Here is an 18723-nt window from a genome sequence, read left to right on the forward strand (position 1 = left end):
TTAAAGCCAGATAGATCTTTTGCCCCCACTGCTTCCCTTGGAAGGCTATTCCAAAACTTCACTCCTCTGATGGTTAGAAACCTTTGTCTAATTTCAAGTCTAAACTTCCCAATGACCAGTTTATATCCATTTGTTCTTGTGTCCACATTGGTACTGAGCTTAAATAATTCTTCTCCCTCTCCAGTATTTATCCCTCTGATATATTTATAGAGAGCAGTCATATCTCCCCTCAACCTTCTTTTAGTTAGGCTAAACAAGCCAAGCTCCTTGAGTCTCTTTTCATAAGACAAGTTTTCCATTCCTCGGATCATCCTAGTAGCCCTTCTCTGTAACTGTTCCAGTTTGAATTCATCCTTCTTAAACATGGGAGACCAGAACTGCACACAGTATTCCAAATGAGGTCTCACCAGTGCCTTGTATAACGGTACTAAAACCTCCTGATCTTTACTGGAAATACCTCTCCTGATGCATCCCAAGACTGCATTAGCTTTTTTCACGGCCATATCACATTGGCAGCTCATAGTCATCCTATGATCAACCAATACTCCAAGGTCCTTCTCCTCCTCCATTACTTCTAATTGATGCGTCCCCAGCTTATAACTAAAATTCTTGTTATTAATCCCTAAATGCATAATGTCAAGGTTCCTCCCCCACTCTGAACTCTAGGGTACAGATGTGGGGACCTGCATGAAAAACCTCCTAAGCTTATCTTTACCAGCTTAGGTCAAAACTTCCCCAAGGTACAAAATATTACACCCGTTATCCTTGGAATGGCCGCTACCACCACCAAACAATTACTGGTTACTGGGGAAGAGCTGTTTGGACGCGTCTGTCCCCCCAAAATACTTCCCAAAACCTTGCACCCCACTTCCTGGACAAGGTTTGGTAAAAAGCCTCACCAATTTGCCTAGGTGACTACAGACCCAGACCCTTGGATCTTAAGAACAATGAACAATCCTCCCAACACTTGCACCCCCCCTTTCCTGGGAAATGTTGGATAAAAAGCCTCACCAATTTGCATAGGTGACCACAGACCCAAACCCTTGGATCTGAGAACAATGAAAAAGCATTCAGTTTTTACAAGAAGACTTTTAATAAAAAAATAGAAGTAAATAGAAATAAAGAAATCCCCCCTGTAAAATCAGGATGGTAGATATCTTACAGGGTAATTAGATTCAAAACATAGAGAACCCCTCTAGGCAAAACCTTAAGTTACAAAAAAGATATACAGACAGAAATAGTTATTCTATTCAGCACAATTCTTTTCTCAGCCATTTAAAGAAATCATAATCTAACACATACCTAGCTAGATTACTTACTAAAAGTTCTAAGACTCCATTCCTGTTCTGTCTCTGGCAAGAGCAGCACACAGACAGACCCTTTGTTCCTCTCCCTCCTCCCAGCTTTTGAAAGTATCTTGTCTCCTCATTGGTCATTTTGGTCAGGTGCCAGCGAGGTTACCTTTAGCTTCTTAACCCTTTACAGGTGAGAGGAGCTTTCCCCTGGCCAGGAGGGATTTCAAAGGGGTTTACCCTTCCCTTTATATTTATGACACATAACCTTACACTTCTCACTATTAAATTTCATCCTATTACTATTACTCCAGTTTACAAGGTCATCCAGATCCTCCTGTATGATATCCCAGTCCTTCTCTAAATTGGCAATACCTCCCAGCTTTGTATCCTCTGCAAACTTTTAGGTTTCAGAGTAACAGCCTTGTTAGTCTGTATTTGCAAAAAGAAAAGGAGTACTTGTGGCACCTTAGAGACTAACCAATTTATTTGAGCATAAGCTTTCGTGAGCTACAGCTCACTTCATCGGATGCATACTGTGGAAAATACAGAAGACGTTTTGATACACACAAACCATGAAAAAATGGGTGATTATCACTACAAAAGGTTTTCTCTCCCCCCACCCCACTCTCTTGTTGGTAATAGTGAGAGTGGGGTGCGGGGAGAGAAAACCTTTTGTAGTGATACCTCAGATATGGTAATATCTACCTCCATATCCTCACTCCCATTTGTCATGCTGCCATTATCCCTAAGTTCCTCATTAGCCTTATTAAAGACTGAGACATTTGTTTAGATATTTGTTTAGTATTTGTTTAGATATTGGGCCATGCCTAGATTACCTTTGACCTCCACTCCATCCTCAGTGTTTAGTGGTCCCACTTCCTACCTGTTAGGGGGCTTATTCCTTCACCCCCTTCCTTCCCTGGTCCTTCTCGCATGAACAGAGAGCAACAATACCCGAAGTCCAAAGGTGCAAACAATTCAATGTTTATTGGGGTGAACTTCCAGCAAGCATGATTCCAGTTTCCTTCCTTAGTATCCTCCTTCCCAGCTCTGATACCACAGAGCCTTACACCCGTGTCTCTGTTCCCATTCCTACCCTTAGCCAACCATGATTCCAATTTCCTTACCCCCATTCCCTGTTCCCATCTCCCCTCCCCCACACACACACATCCACTTCCTGATTGACTGCAGACTATATAGTAAAAATTGAGTTAGGCTTAGCTATACCTTAACCAATCATTTTCCTGAAATTTAATTAATCAACCCTAACATATTGTAACATGATTATGTAACCAATCATATCCCACCGCCTGAATTAGTTTACACCCAGCAAAATTAATTATACAGAAGATAGGAACAATCACAGAACGAGACAGAGATTATACAGACAAACAATAGCAAAGTGGGAACTATAATGACAAAACAATACCGAAGTGAGGATTTCACATCCCAGCTATTGATAAGTGAGTTCTTGCCAGACAGGATGCTATCAAACTAAGTTTCCTTTTACATTTTCTAGGCATTTCCCTTTCTCTGGAGGTGACAGGCACTATCAGGACAGGATTGTATTCCTAGCAGCCCAATAGCACCTTCTTTCAATGTGACTAGTTTGGAATGTGAGGATGTGACCAGTCGCTTCCCAGCTTATGGCTGCCTCTGTTGCTGAGCCAAAGGCGTCTGGCTAAGCACAGGGCCTCAGATTCTTTCTTTTATACCTCTATAACTAGCCAAGTGATGAGAACACACCTAAATTCTTCGAGTACAGGGCTTTACCGACAGGCCTGAATATCTATATCCTAACACTACCCCTTGGATCAGCAGTGCTTTTTCCTTGCTTGGTAGGGAATTTGTTGCCCTGAGCCATTCCCCAGAATGCCCATTCTCTACTGGAAACAGGGCATGGAAGGGAGAAACAAATCTCCCACATGGAGACCGCCCAGCCCCAGGTTACCCAGTCCCAGCTGCTGCCCCTCACCATGACCCAACCCTGCTCTCCCCATCCTTGCTGCCAGTCATCCCTGCTGCTACCCCCTCCCACTGCCAGGGAACCTCCCAGCTCCATCCCCCTTCCTTTCCCCTTTCAAGTTGCCTTGTCTGGGCCTGTGAATGGCAGGTGGGGTGGGGAACCATCCTTTTCTGTTTGTTTATTGAACATCCGTATTCCCTGACAACTTCATTAATGCAGCGCGAAGGGTGCCCAGTGCTATCCCGAGCCCTTCCAGCAGGTCGAGTTCAGCAACACTCAAACCTCTCAAAAGTAGGAAATCCAGAGTGAAGGTCCCTGCCTGTGCAACCTTAACTCTGCCCCCTTGGAGTTGGCAGTAACCACTGGGCGTTAGCCACATGTACTCCAGCTGCATTCACTGGGCTACGTGAAGCTGTAGTGAATGGCGGAGGCATGAGTTGGAGCAGCTGGGTAGAGGTGTGATTGTGAGGTGAGGAAATCTGGGGATTAATTTGAGGATTGGTGCAGAGCTGTGGTTGTGAATGAGGAGCTGTGGGTCTGAGTCCCCCTGGCCTGATCAAGGGGAAGAGGTGCATGTGTACCTTGAGCATCCAGTCTATATCATTTGCACGCTGAGTTGTGTAGTTTGTGTCAGCACAGGGTTCTCCCTGCCATGGGGATTGTCAGCCGTGGGGTGGGATAGGAGAGCTGTCTGTGTGTTTAATGATGGATAAGTGAAAGATTTTGGAGGGAAATCCAGTGACTGTGTTCCTGTAAGCTGCGCCATTGGGCGGCTGCCCAGGAGAGATTCAAGTGCTGTGCAGTTGATTAGCAGAGCCACGCACATGGAGCCGGCAGCATGTGTTCAGATGCCCCTTGCACCTGCTGCTTTGCAGCCACATTGCTCCTGCAGCTGTCCCCGGGACCCTCCTGCTGGCTGTGCAGAGTTGGTGGTGGAGAGAGAATTGATGTCAGGGGGTCCCCCTCCCCCAGCCCCAGTACCCCATCTCTGCAGAGCAGGGTAGAGGGGACAGGGCTCAGAACTTGCAGCAGCTTTGAGGTCTGAACGCACCTTCGGGTGTGTGAGTGTCTTAAGAGACAGTGCGCGGTCTCCCAGAGACTTCCCTAGTAGCCAGCACACTGTGTGTGTGCGTTTGTGTGTGGAGACAGACACAGACACACACACACAGTTTTCCCCCTGTGAGGGGACATGGTTTAGGAGGAGAGCTTTCAGTGTGTGCCTTAAAGAGACAGCGGATGGGCGTCTCTCAGAATCTTCCCCAGCAGCCAGCACACCTACAGTCTCTTTGTGTGTCACACATCTCCCAATACTGTTGTTGTTGGTTCTTCCTGCAATGCACATACATTTTCTGTAATTTTATTCTTTCAAAGTGTGTTGTTTTAGTTTTTTGAATGCTCTGTGCATTGCATAATTTTTATTTCTCTCTTATACTTAGATTTAATTTTTTGAGTAGTGAGTTCTAAAATGCCTAACTTGTCCTGGCTGGAGTAATTATCCCTATTGGTAACTTTTAAAAAATATATATAAAGGTTTTTGTTTCTACTAGTGGCGCACATTATCTTGTGCACATAACAAAATTTATTCCGCACATGGGTGGAAAAAATTAAAGGGAACATTGCCTGTGACTAATGGAGATGGGGCTGCTCAGTGTAGCAAGGGTGGGATTGTTTCTGGGGAGCAGGCTCCGTGTCTGAGTGTAGAAGAGCTGTAGGTAGGTCCTGCTCCGTGCCGCTCGCCTAAAACCAGATTCTGTCTCCGCAAAGGGGAGGTGTTTGAGTCTGAGCTGCAGCTGTCGGGAGCCCTGTTACCCGAGTAGTATGTGGGGTTCCTGCTGCGGGGGGGAGCTAGTGGTGCGAGTGTCGCTGCTCTTGGAGCTCAGCGTTGGGTGCAGTAGCAGAAAGGGCAGCGTGTGGGTTCAGCAGACCTCGATGTTGTTCAGAAGGACCACAGGCTCAGTTCGGTGGCCAAGGCGCTCGGCCAGGTTTACTGTTGACAAGGAACAGCACTGCAGGATTCTACTACATGAAACTAAGGAAAACCTACATTTCATATGTTAGTTAGGGGCTAGGATTAGAAGCAGAGTTCTCATTTCTGTTGCTTAGCAACCATATCTGCAAAAAAGTTAAGAGTCTGTTCTAACGCTTCAAGAATGCAACAGCTGAAGAGTTACTTTACTGGACTTATTTAAGTAAAGTTACCACCTTACGTATTTTAGTGATGTTTTTAGTTGCTCCGTTTCTTCCTGCGACAGGGGTTTCTGCAATAACTATAACTTTGAAAACCAAGAGGGCAGAAGCGAGGAGAGAACAGGTGGAAAGCAATATAGGAAGGGAGGGAGACATGAGTCAGAGATTAATTAACTCTGTGTGGTCATTTTAAAGTACAGACAGCAGCAGTGAGCTTGGCAAACTGAGAGAGGTTATAAAGGAAAACTTAATCAGTATGTGAAAATAGTTGAGCAAAAAGGTTCTATAATTAGGTCTGAGTGGGGCTCTGTGGGTTAAAGCAGAGGGCTGGAACCTGTATCCCTGGTTTTGTTCCTGGCTCTGGGAGGAGAGTGGGGGTTGCTACCTGCTTCCACAAACCCTGAATTTGTTCTCCCAATGCCTGTTTTTGTCTGCATGCCCAATGGATTGCGGGGATGGTCGTATGCTGCTAGCCTGTTTAAGGCAGTGGTGCCTGCTGAAGTTATTGCCAAATGGTGTGGGGAAGCGTCCTACCATGGAGGAAAAAATAAGGCTGCCATCCCTAGAAACCTTCAGGAGAGGATTGCAGGGCTCCTCCATGGAAGTTTCATCGAGATCACTCAGCAGAATTCGAAGAACATCCCTGCGGACATAAACTGCTCTTCATGGTCCCCTCAGCTAACTTGAGTGGGGAACGAAAAGCAGAGAACAGCTCTACCTCTCTCGTACCACCACCACTTCTAGTACGAGTGAATCAATGAAGAATAGGGAGCTGTGTCCTGATAAGTTGGGGGTGTCATCACGAAAATGGGAAATAAATGTAACGCTTACCCGAGAGTCCTTGCCCTGCACCAGTGCTCGATAGCAGGGATTGGCTGGGCTGCGGTGGCATCAAAACAGGTCCTGGCTCGCAGCACAGCTGGATCCCTTGGTAGACTGTCCCCCGTATTCCTCCTCCTCTTCCTCATCCACTTCCTCCTTGCTGTTCATGGCAGGACCTGGGCGGTATCCACAGTCGTGTGCAGGGTCATGGTGGGGTCTCAGCCAAGCATGCCCTGCAGCTCCTTGTGAGAGCAGCAGATCTGCAGCTCGACACCCAATCGATCACTGGCCTCCCTGGCCTTGGGGTGCGCCTGCCGCAGTTCCTTGGCTGTCACGTGGCACGGCTGCTGGTCCCGGTCGTAGCCCGTCTCCGGCATCCCCCCAGCAGTCTGCCCGTAGATGTTCCTTGCACAGCCGCTTCTCCCCACAGCGCCCAGGAGATCCCACGTCTCCTGCCCGCTCCAGGTGGGAGTGTGTCTGGCATACGCAGCTGGCACGGGCAGCTGGGCAGCTGCCCACAGCAGTGGAGAGCTGCTAGTTGTGCTCATCAAGCTGGACAACCAGGAAAAGGCATTTCAAACCTGTGCAGGGGTTTAAAGGGTGCAGGGGCTTCCTGTCCACATGACCCCTGGGCAGTGGAGTTCACAACCGTGACCAGCGCGGTCAGTGTTGGGCATTGTGGGACAGTGGCTGAAGGACTGTTATAGTCAACCTAAGTAACTCAGCATCTACACTCTTGCTGCATTGACCTATGTATATCGACCATGGCCCAAAGCTGCTTGGGAAGGTGATGTTACTGTGTTGGCACTTATATCACTGGGAGACAACTTTAAGCGTAGACCTGCGCACAAGGCGGCTTATGTTGGCCTAACTTTATAGTGTAGACCAGGCCTCCGAACAGTGTGACTGCACTGGTATGTAAAAGGTGGTGGAGCGAGACACTGTAAATAAACTGTAGGGTGTATCTGCACAAGAAAAGGTCTCTGAGTGGTCTGTGCAAAGCAAAGAGGACCGGCATAGTGCGTGCTCCATCACACGTGGGGGCATGTCTGGGATCCTGCCTTTATCCATGGGGGTGGAGAACGTGACAGGCAGGGGTAGACAGTTATTTTCTGTCAAGGTGCAGATTTCTTGCCCAAGGTTTAGTCAAGGTCCAGACTCCAGAGAAATTTTATTTACTTATTATAATTTTTTTTAAAAGATTTTTGTGGTCCATTCAAAAGTGTCTGGCAGTCTGGATGTAGTCCACGGTAGATTACCCCATGGATAGGGAGCGAGTGTAAAAAGTTTGGCAGGCCAGGAGGTGGAGGGAACTTTACAATGGCAGGTAGACCAGCAGAAGGAAATGCAGCCGATCTTGCAGAGCTTCCAGCAGTCCCAGCACTCGGAGAGACTGTCCTTGCTCACCTGGCAGATTGAGGAACTAAAAAGCCCTCAGGGATTTTAAGGAAGCAAGTGCAGGTGTAGCAGCAGCAGCTATTACAAAGTGTGGTGAGCCCTGTGGTAGGATCAGCAGCCAGGCACAGGGTCTAGGCCTCTGCAAGATGGACCCCAGGGTTGACCCCAATGGATTTTTGGTCACGTTTGGGAGAATGGCTATGGGGGAAGGATGGAATAAAGGAATCTGGGCCCTATGGTTACCTCCCTATTGAACAGGGGAAGCTCAGGCAGCCTACCTGGCGCTCAGTGACGAGTGGGAAAGGCACTACGAAGTGGTTCAGGTGCCCGTCTTAGACTGGGTGGGCCTTTCGGCAGAAAAGTACTGACAAAAAATTTTGAGCTGCAGGATGGACAGGAGGACTATGGCCAAAACTGACAGACTGGGCCACTTGTTGGCTAAGGCTAGACACCCAACATTTGGCCAACATTATGGATGCTGTCATTTTTGAACTGTTCCTTCAGAGTCTCCCAGAGAGCACCCCGCTGTGGGTCAGGCGGCATCAAATCGTCACCCTAGATGTGGCAGTTGAATAACAGAGGAGTTTGTAGAGACAGACGTTCCCAGAAGGGGTCGGCAGTTTAAGGGTCTGGATTCAGGGAGGAAGATCAAGGAAGCTACATAGGGAAAGGGCACGGAAAAGAAGAGGGCGGAGGCCAGGGAAAGACCAGTGGGGTCTCAGGTGATGGTGTGTTACAAGTGGGGGGGGTTGGGACATTTTAAAAAGAGACTGCCTGTATATGGAGTGCAGGTTTACAGAATTCTGTGGGCAGGGAGAAGAAGGAAGTTACTGATCCTCGTAGAGTAGTGTGGGGTGAACATCACATCACAATCGCTTAGATCAGGCTCTGTACCAGATGGCTTGCAGACAGCTAATGCGACACTGTTTTTTTTTTTTTTTTAAAGGCTCCAGAGGCGATCCAGGTACTTATAGGCTTGTAAGTATAACTTCAGTATCCGGTAAATTGGTTGAAACTGTAATAAAGAACAGAATGATCAGACCCACAAGTGAACGTGAGTGGTTGTGGAAGAATCAGCATGATTTTGTAAAGGGAAATTATGCCTCATTAATCCTTTATAGAATAATTTGTCAGGTCAAAAAACATTGATAAGGGTGATCCAGTGGATATTGTGTATTTGGACTTTCACAAAACCTTCAACAAGGTCCCTCACCAAAGGCTCTTAAGCAAAGTAAGCAGTCATGGCATAAGAAGGAAGATCCTCTCATGGATTGGTAACTGGCTAAAAGATAGAAAACAATAGGTAGGAATAAATGGTCAGTTTTCATAGTGGAGAGAGGTAAATAGCAGGGTCCTGCAGAGATATGTACTGGTCCCAGTACAATTCAGTATATTCCTAAATGATCTAGAAAAAGGGGTGAACAGTGAGGTGGCAAAGTTTGCAGATGATACAAAATTACTAGGGCATCAAGTGATTAAAAAAATGAATTGTGATTAATCAAATAGAATACTATTTATTTAAATATTTTGGATGTTTTCTAAAATTTTCAAATATATTGATTTCGATTACAACACAGACTATAACGTATACAGTGTGCAGCATGTGGCAGGGGAAGAGAGGCTGGTGCAGGGAGGCTGAGCTTGCCAGGCCCTTGTTCTCTATGGGCTGCCCCTTGGAGCATGGGGCCGGCCGGGGACAATGGGGGAGGGGGCGGGGGGGAGTCCCTGGATTGAGGGGCCAACCAGGGGCAGTAGGGGAGGGGGCGGGGGGGACAGCCCCTGGAACAAGTGGCCAGGGGCATTGGGGCATGATGCGGGAGGGTGTCAGCCCCCAGTGTGAGGGGCCAGCTGGTGGCATTGGAGGATGGCGCAGTGGGGGGGTGTCAGTCCCTGCAATGAGAGGCCTTCTGGGGGCAATGGGGCATGATGTGGGCGCTTTTTTCCCTCCGTTAACTGCAATTAATTGACAACCCTAAAAATGACTCAAGATAGTTAAGTCCAGTTACTACACAGCCCCAGAAGGGAGGACCAAAGTCTGAGCCTGCCCTAACGCTGCCGTCCTGGATGGTGCGGGCAAAGCCGAAGGCAAGGGCTTCAGCCATAGGCAAGGGCCTGTAACCTGAGCTCCGCTGCCCAGGGCTCGAGCTCTCAGGCTTCGGCCCCAGACCCGAGCAAGTCTAAGTCAGCCCTGGTGAGCCCATTAAAACAGGGTCATGACCCATTTTGGGATTACGACCCACAGTTTGAGAACCATTGCGCACTAAAAATAGCCAAGGGACATCAGGTAGTTCTCCACCTTGGCAACTGCCTCTTCCGAGATCTCTGGTCAGTGTTTCATCTCCCATTCAAGCTCCCCCCGAGTTCAAAAGAGCAGAGCCCTGTGGGGTCTGCTGGTTGTGAGAAAAGGGGGGGGGCGGGGTTTGGAGAAGGCATGGCCTGGGGGCCACACCACTGTCGCTGTTCCATCCCAGGTCCAACCTTCCAATTGGCTTTTCAGGTGAAGGACCTGTTTTCCCTTAGCCTGTTCCCTCTCCCCCATTTCCCTGGGCTTCTAAGAATCTTTTAACCTGCTCCTCCAGCTGAAGCATGCTCCGCAGGCCTGGGGCTGGGTAGTGTCCTTTAACCCCATCAGGCCCAGTGTGGGGTTTGTGTACCGCATCACAGTTAAATACAATAGTATCAAGATATGCCTGTGTTATCATGTCTGTCTGCCATTACATTGTTCACTCTGCTCATGTATTCTAATTCCTTCCACCACTCGGTGTGTGTTTCTTGGCTATATAGATTGTAAGTTCCTCAGGGCATGGAGCGTCTACTACTCTGTGTTTATACAATGCCTGGAACAATGGGGCCCTGATTTTTATTGGCTCTTTCGCACTAGTGTAATGAATATGATTAATAATAATGGTCCTGATGCTTAGAACTATGGAAGCTGGCCCCGGGGTGCTTAAAAATGAGCTGAGGGTAAAACCATGGAATGCTATTTGTGACAAGTATCCCACAAATTCAGCTGATCTCCCTTGTTTTTCTTAGTCAGGGTTTCCAGTTTCCAAACCTGATGTGATCTCCTGCCTGGAACGAGGGGAAGAGCGGTGGGTCCCAGATCTCCAGGGCTCTGAGGAAAGAGAGTTCCAGAAAGGTGCCCAGACAGGTGAGGACTCAGCTAACCAACTCGGAAACTGTCCATGAATTAAGCAAACATTTGGGATTCCCTACAAAGGTCTTGTGAGCTCTCCGACTTCAGAATGGTTTCCAGCAGGTGTGGCATCCTCATGGCAAATGTCACTCATGACTTCCCTCCTCTCCTGACTGACATCTGGCTGTAGCTCCCTCCCCAATCTTCCTTCCCCATGAGTGGGATGTGGACCCAGAAATGACCCTCTCTTCTCTATCCTCTGGGGAAGGACTTTAGGCAGGGCAGGTTGTGGAAGGGGTTCGAATCAAATCCTGTTTTGTTTGATGTCTCTGGCACTTATTTTGGTTTGGGCCCACCTTTTCCCATTCCTCTCTGGGGTTTCCTTTCTCCCCAGCACAGGGAGTGACCTATGTCTGAATTCTCTCTCTGTCCTTCCAGGTGATCGGATGTTGAGTGAAACTGGAGCAGAATCTACAGCAGGAAGATGCTGAGGAAGTAGAACCACATCGGACGTTAACAGGAAGATCCAAAGGGAAAGTTCCTTGAAGTTGTGCAGAGGCAAAAGTCTGTGAGAGTCAACATAGGCCAGAGAAAAGCTTCGGTACGTTATTAGACATTATTTGACATGAAAGAATGAACATGGGAGAGAGACCCTACACATGCCTTGAGTGTGGAAAAAGTTTTAGTCAGAGCTCAGCCCTCATCGCACATCGGAGAATCCACACTGGAGAGAGACCGTACACATGCCCTGAGTGTGGGAAAAGCTTCAACCGGAGCTCACACCTCATCGCACATCGGAGAATCCACACCGGAGAGAGACCCTACACATGCTCTGAATGTGGGAAAAGCTTCAATCGGAACTCAAACCTTATCACACATCGGAGAATCCACACAAAAGAGACTCCCTACAGATGCTCTGAGTGTGGGAAAAGCTTCAGTCACGGCTCAGCCCTGATCACCCATCGGAGAATCCACACTGGAGAGACGCCCTTCACATGCCCTGAGTGCGGGAAACACTTCAATCACAGCTCACACCTCATCACACATCAGAGAATTCACACAGGAGAGACACCTTACATGTGCTCTGAGTGTGGGAAAAGCTTCTGTCGGAGAGCTACTCTTATCACGCATCGGAGAATCCACACGGGTGAGACACCCTACTCGTGCTCTGAGTGCAGGAAAAGCTTCAGTGAGAGTTCAGACCTTATTAGGCATTGGATAATCCACACAGGAGAGAAACCCTACACATGCCCTGAGTGTGGGAAAAGCTTCAACCACAGCTCAAACCTGATCACACATCGGAGAATCCACACTGGAGAGACGCCCTACACCTGCTTTGAGTGCGGGAAAAGCTTCACCCAGAGCTCGCACCTTATCACACATCGGCGAATCCACACGGGAGAGCGACCCTACACATGCTCTGAGTGTGGGAAAAGCTTCAACCACAGCTCAAACCTTATCACACATCAGCGAATCCACACGGGTGAGACACCCTACTCGTGCTCTGAGTGCAGGAAAAGCTTCAGTGAGAGTTCAGACCTTATTAGGCATTGGAGAATCCACACAGGAGAGAAACCCTACACATGCCCTGAGTGTGGGAAAAGCTTCAACCACAGCTCAAACCTGAACAAACATCGGCGAATTCACACTGGGGAGACACCCTACACCTGCCTTGAGTGCGGGAAAAGCTTCAGCCAGAGCTCACACCTTCTCACACATCAGCGAATCCACACGGGAGAGCGACCCTACACATGCTCTGAGTGCGGGAAAAGCTTCAATCGGAGCTCAAACCTCATCACACATCAGAGAGTCCATGTAGGGAAGACACTCTCCTCATGCTCTGAGTGTGGGAAAAGCTTCCGTCGGAGCTCAGCCCTTATTAGTCATCAGCGAATCCATAAAGGAGTGACAAACTACACATGCCCTGAGTGTGGGAAAAGTTTTAATAAGAGCTCAATTTTCATCAAACATAAGAGAATCCACACAGGCGAGTAACGCCATAAATCAGGGCTTCTCAACCTTTTCTTTCTGAGGCCCCCTCAACCTGCTATAAAAACTCCAAGGCCCCCAACGGGTGGGTAGCGACTTACGGATCTGGGCCCGGGGGGTGGGACCCTTGGGCATAGGTGTACTTTGACTTCTATTTTGGGAGGGGTAAGGGCTGGCAAGGCTTGGGCTAGCTCCACACAGCCGGGTCCAGGGAGGGAGTCCAGCCGGGTCCACTTCCACCCCCTGCCTCACCTCAGCAGCCACCCACCTGTCTGGGGCTTTGTGCTGGTGGCTGCTCCCCACAGCTCTGCTGGCCTCGGAGCCAGGTCCCTGCCTGGGCAGCTGTAACTGGCTGCGTGAGCAGTCAAAGCAGGCCGGGAGCTGAGGAGCAGCTGCAACCCTGGGCACCAGCAGCAGATGGAGTGGGCAGCCCTGGCATTCCCCCATGACACCAGCAGCCAGAAGAGCAGCTGCCCCGCACTGCCTGGCTCCAGATTGGCCAGGTCAGAGATGGGAGAGGTGGGGCTTGAGGGGGGCTGAGGGAGTGGAGCTTCCCCCAGGACTGCCACGTTCTGGGTAAGGCACTGCAGTTGGGGGGCGGGGTGCCTCCTCAACTTTGCTCATGGGCTCAGGGCTTCAGCCCTGTGCCGCTCCCGGATTCCGTTGCGGGAGCTCAGGGTTTCAGCTCCCTGCCGCTCTGACTTCAGGGGCGGGAGGGGAGCTCAGGGTTTCAGCCCTGCACTGCTCCCAGCTTCGGTGGGGGAGGGAAAGAGGGGAGCTCAGGGTTTCAGCCCCATGCTGCTCCTGGATTCAGTGGTTGGGGGGAGGGGAGCTTGGGGTTTCAGCCCTGTGGTGGGGAGCTGAGACTTGGGGTCTCAACTGTGGGTCCCCACAGACTCCCTGAAAGGAGAACCCCAGGGGCCCCCGGACCTCCAGTTGAGAACCGCCACCATAAATGTCTTGGGGCCGGCCAAAGATTTTTTGTAAAATACAGTAGCAAATTCCCACGTAGTTTGTACCATTTTCTTCAGTGTAGTCTCTCAGCTTTACGTGAGTTGCCTGCCTCTGTCTTTTGCCCCTTCCCATTTGGGGTGAATCATATCATCCTTTATCAACTCCTTTATTTTATAAGTCCTGGGAGTGTGTCCTTCTCCTGCCAGAAATATCCATCAGCACCATGTGCGGGAGATAGTGTTCACCTTGACTAGCTACACTGAAGTAAAAATGGCCCGTGCCTTGTCTCCACTGGGATTGTACATGGAGGTAGCCGCTCAGTTTAGAGATCTTGTAACAACACAACTACATTTGTAGTGCAGACATAACCTGGGTAGAGTGGCTGGGGTTAGCTTTCCCCTGGACCTGAGCTCACCACCATCATTCTTCCTACTCTGGACAAACCCAAGCATCACATTGATACCATTCCCCCATTACAAAGTGAGTGATAGTCACCGTGTTCCCCCTTGGGGACAGATTGTCTCAATCCCAGTTGTTCTCACCTTGCTCGGGGTTTTGCAGGACAGAAATATTTTTTTCTACCATTTTCTTCATGTATAATAGATTGAAATAGAACAAAGTGGGGTAGGAAAAATGTGTCATTTCATACTCTGTGACTCCTGAAGGAGACGGGGTGAGTCAAAGGGATTCCCTCCTTCCCCATCACTGTCACAATCCCCTCTCGCCCCAGCAGCATTAGCTTCTGTGTGAGCCACAATAGTGTTTATCCTCCCCACATTCTACCCCGGCACCTCCCAAAGTGTCACATGATGCCGTGTTCTGAGCGCTTCCTGTGCTTAGGTGTCACACTTTGATCGTAAATCAGACTCAGTGGGGCTAGAGATGAAAGTGTCACAGGCCTGGAAGGGGAATTTGAATGGATCCCAAACACAGAGTAATCATTCTGTGCTTTCATCTCTGCTTCCATCTCTTGGCAAAGCTGCTTCTGGGCTTTTTCCTGCAAAGCATGGATTGTCTGCAGATGGGAAGGTTGGCTGCTTTCCCCCCTTGTGATTTAAGCTAAATCTTTTGTAAGTAACATGACTCAATAATAATGAGGTGGCACAGACTGAAGGAAAATTGAACTGATCAGTGGAGAATACAGTGGGAGAATCTGTTTTGATTTTGGGTTATCAGACAACCTGCTCTGGAATTTCATTTTATATGAAACTGAAAGTGTTTTCCACCCCTTTGTGTTGTGGGTTTTTCTCTCTGTCCTGAAGTCAGTTTGGTCTCATAATTGGATATTACCTTTGTTTGACAGAATGTACCTCAGATTTATTGGGGACTTGGAGACAAATGACCATTTGCTAAAACGATATTTTATGTGTGTCTTTTCCCCATCCCTGTATGGTGACATGGAAGAAGTTCAGCCAGCAGGAAAGAATATTCCAACTATTGGGCATACTCCCAAGGAAACAGTAGCAATTTAAAATTTCTACTTTGAAACAGTGAAGAACATCATATTGCAAATTGTGCAACAAACTGACATGATCACACTTGTTGTGGGTGCAATATAAATTAATAGCGAGATATCCAATATCTAGTCTTAATCAATTTATTAATCAAGGAGTAATACAGCATAATACAGAAAGGAAGAGTGCTTATGTTACCAATCCCTCTGAGAGGCAGGAGTTGCAGTGCTCACACTGTCTCAGAGATCCTGTGCTTATCCCTTTTGTATTTATACCTAAGTGGGGGGGAGTTTCACAATTTTCCCTACATCACTTTATCTAATATATCTTTCTTCTCTATTTTCTGTGACCTGTTTTTCATAGTCAGTAATTGCTACACCTTCTATGTGGGGGATATGTTGAAAGTTTCAACATGGCTTATATTTTACATTTTGACTGTTATACAGACCCCATGCATTAAACAAAAACAGAGAAGCACGTACATAAGACTAGAATTTTGTTTTGAACATTCCAGGCCTAGCATTACCTATTTTTCTGCTATGTTTGTGCCTAGCCCTGTTATTACAATACTTCAGCTATCTCTTTCTGTAACATAAATAGAAAAGCATTTTGGAAGATCTTAAGATGAGGACAATTCAAGAAATATGTGATATTATATATAATGTTAATACTGTATGTACTATTTAATATTGGCTAACATTATAGAAATTACAAACTTTCTCTAACATAACTTCATCTCTATTGTAGTAGCAAGGTATATCATAACACTTAGAAACTAGGTTTTTTAAAGTGCATTTTACAAGCTTCGTGTACCTTAGTTTTTGCTGAACTTGCATTCTCCAGCACAGATACAAAGGAGAAGTTCGTACAAAGGTCACAGCATCTACCTATCATACAGTTTCAGAGCATTTAACGTGAATATAAAGGACTTCAAGTTCGATACACTTTACATAATCACTATTGACTACTTTCTTATTTTGATTATAAATACCATTATTTCACTTACAGTTGCTATAATATATTTTATCAGTTATCACACTTTTAACCTTTTACTTATAAGAACTGATTTCCCAGTAAATCTTATCCAGACAAACCCGTGGTTTGAAATAAAACAATTTACATCCCTGAATAATAGTTTTGATTGTGAGAGCTTAGGTAAGCAAGTTACATTCCAGAATAATGGTCATGGTAGAATTCAGGTTTCAGTAAAATTCCGTTCTTACATGGTAGCTGTCATTGCAACAGTACTGCCGAGATTTCACAACCTGCCTTTTTACACTTTAGTTTAGCTGAAGAGAATACTGATTCAGTTCACTCAATAGCCCAGTTGCAAATCCCTCTGGTCCAGTTTGGTCAGCAAATGTTATGAAGCATTTTGGGTTTTAATTTAGTTTGGTAAACACAGTGTTATTCAGGGTTATGGCAATATAGTTTCAGATGATCTGGGAAGTGTATTCCCCAGTCAGTGACTTGGAACTCGGCAAAAGGCCCATGGATTTGGATCCCAAAGGAATTGTGGCTTTGCAGGACATTACTGTTGAAAATATTTCCTTCCGAATCAGGTGCACTCTGCCTGTTATTTGGGAAGCCCAGTCTGCAGAGATGGAGAAAATGGAAGTCTGGCCCCGGGGGTGAAGTTGCAGGCGGAAGGGGTGGAGCCAAGGGTTAGCCTCCCCAAGGGGGGGCTCAACCAGCTGCCCATCGGTATATAACTCAATACACAGCCGCTTCCTTGGGATCCTGTTTTAGTGTTTAAAAGGGCTGATGTTCTGCTGTGTTACTCTGATGATTTCACCCAGTTGATGACACGTTATTCCAATATAGTATCCTTGTTAACACATTAATTCACTGATTTGACCATAACTGTATCGTTTAACTCTTAGCTGCATAGTGATAGTGTTTACAGTAATTTAGCCTTAGTGATGTGTGGTCTCAATTTTTTCATTTTAATAAACTGTATAAAAGGGACAACGGCTCATAGTTCTTTCAATTAGCAACATGGGCCGGGACCATGGAGAACCTAGGTGGAGATCATCCGGTCTAGCCTGGAGCCTAATCAGCTCTCTCAAAATTAACCCTTTGGTTTCCCCAGGGGAACAGCTGAGGGGGCACCATTCTTAGATCCAGCTGCTCAGAGCATCACAAGAGAAAATAAGCTTCCCCACCCAGGCTTTCAGAATTGAGGGGGGCAATGTGGGTAGTGAGCAGGGGTCATTGAGGTGGGAGTATTCCTCTGAGTGGGGGGTGGCTGGCTCTGCAGTCACTCTCATGGCCAGGCCCAGCCTGCTCCCCCATCTGGCTTGCCCAGGGGTTGTGCCGTGTCAGGCCCAACTGAGGGTATGGGTCTGTTTAGAGTTGCTGTAACTGGAGGTGAAAAGCTCAGACACTTCAGCCACCATGGTGTTAGCAGAGCAAAACATGTGTGTGTTACCAGGGCATATTGGGACATTGCTGAGAGAGTAGAGTTAAGGGTGTGGGAGCATTTCCTGATGTTCAGAGGTTTGAGTTTGGTGAAGTTGAGGTTCTGCAAGGGGACATCTCACCAGGCAACTGGAAGTGCATTGAAGAAGTTTTTTCCCCTGACTGCCCACTAGAAATTAACCATCCAGCAAGACCAATTCCAGGGCTAAACAGAAAGAAAAGAATGAAAATAGCCATTGGTCATGATCATCTCCCTGCTAGCTGCCCTGGAAAAGGTGGGAAGAGGCAAAGGAAGGTGCCTCACAGGCATTCCCTCAGGGGAGAAGTCTCACCATTTCCACAGTAAGTGTCTTCAGAGAAGAACAAGTAAAGCAAACTGAAGGAACAGGAAGAAATTAGCAGTGTCAGGAGAGCCTGTACGTAGGTGGAGCCCCCAGTGCTGACAAGCCCTGTAGCACCATGCACCAGACAGCGACAAGGAGACAGTGCTTAGGACGGAATGACACTATTGAGGTGCAAACGTCTGGGACAATGGGTGAGCTGCATCCTTCGCAAACTCGTGCAGATGGCTCCTGAAGGGAGCAGGGAAAGCAGGAGCTGTGGAGCCTTATGAGAAGAACAAAAGAGACCAGATGAGAACAAGGGGTTTAAAATAAAGAAACACACAGGAACAGGGGCCAGACAGGAAGAGGAAGCGAGGGGCGGGGGTGGGAGGGAGAGCAAGGTCACAGAAGCTGGATGAAGGGTCCAGGAGAGAGGCCACCTAACAGGTAGAAGCCTCATGAGGAGTGTGGGGGGAGGAGCTGGCTACTTTCCTGAGCCCAGATGGTCCCCAGGACTCTGGCTAACCCGGGGTCTTGGACCCAGCACAGAGAATTCCCTGGAGTGATGAGGAAACTGAAGCAGGGAAACATGTTTAGTATTAATTGTTTTGTATGATTGTACTCTCGTCTGCTTTACATGATTAAGTATAAAGGTCTTAACACAAGAGCTAGCAAGCAGCTGAACATGGGGTGTGGGGGGGATTGTGTGGGAGTTGGTAAAGGGAGCTGGGGGGAGGGACTGGGTGGTGGTTGGTTGGTTTTTTCCTTGGCAGGAGCG

The 18723-nt window shown here is 47.7% G+C and overlaps 2 protein-coding genes across 6 annotated transcripts in view; both read left to right on the forward strand.

The window, feature by feature from the left end:
• Positions 1-11379, forward strand: part of LOC142068328 (uncharacterized) — a 105981-nt gene extending 94602 nt beyond the window's left edge. For 4 of the 5 annotated variants that reach the window (XM_075118181.1, XM_075118182.1, XM_075118179.1 and 1 more), the window contains 3 exons: positions 8615-8646; positions 10702-10819; positions 11243-11379. In XM_075118181.1, coding sequence (XP_074974282.1) covers positions 8615-8646; positions 10702-10819; positions 11243-11295 — 203 coding nt within the window. In that variant the 3' untranslated portion in view covers positions 11296-11379. The remainder of the gene's footprint in view (positions 1-8614; positions 8647-10701; positions 10820-11242) is intronic. The other variant, XR_012664469.1, reaches the window with a different exon arrangement.
• A 58-nt stretch (positions 11380-11437) lies between these two features.
• LOC125629644 (uncharacterized) lies at positions 11438-17172 on the forward strand. Its single transcript, XM_048835029.2, has one exon. It carries the CDS (start codon positions 11438-11440, stop codon positions 12797-12799), a length of 1362 nt encoding a protein of 453 aa, XP_048690986.2. The 3' UTR covers positions 12800-17172.
• The last annotated feature ends 1551 nt before the right edge of the window (positions 17173-18723 follow it).

The sequence above is a fragment of the Caretta caretta genome, chromosome 11 (assembly GCF_965140235.1).
Source record: "Caretta caretta isolate rCarCar2 chromosome 11, rCarCar1.hap1, whole genome shotgun sequence".
Classification (NCBI taxonomy): Eukaryota; Metazoa; Chordata; order Testudines; family Cheloniidae; genus Caretta; species Caretta caretta.

Coding starts and splice junctions, on each gene's coding strand:
- LOC125629644 (XM_048835029.2), top strand. CDS start 11,438: ATGAACATGGGAGAGAGACCCTACACATGCCTTGAGTGTGGAAAAAGT.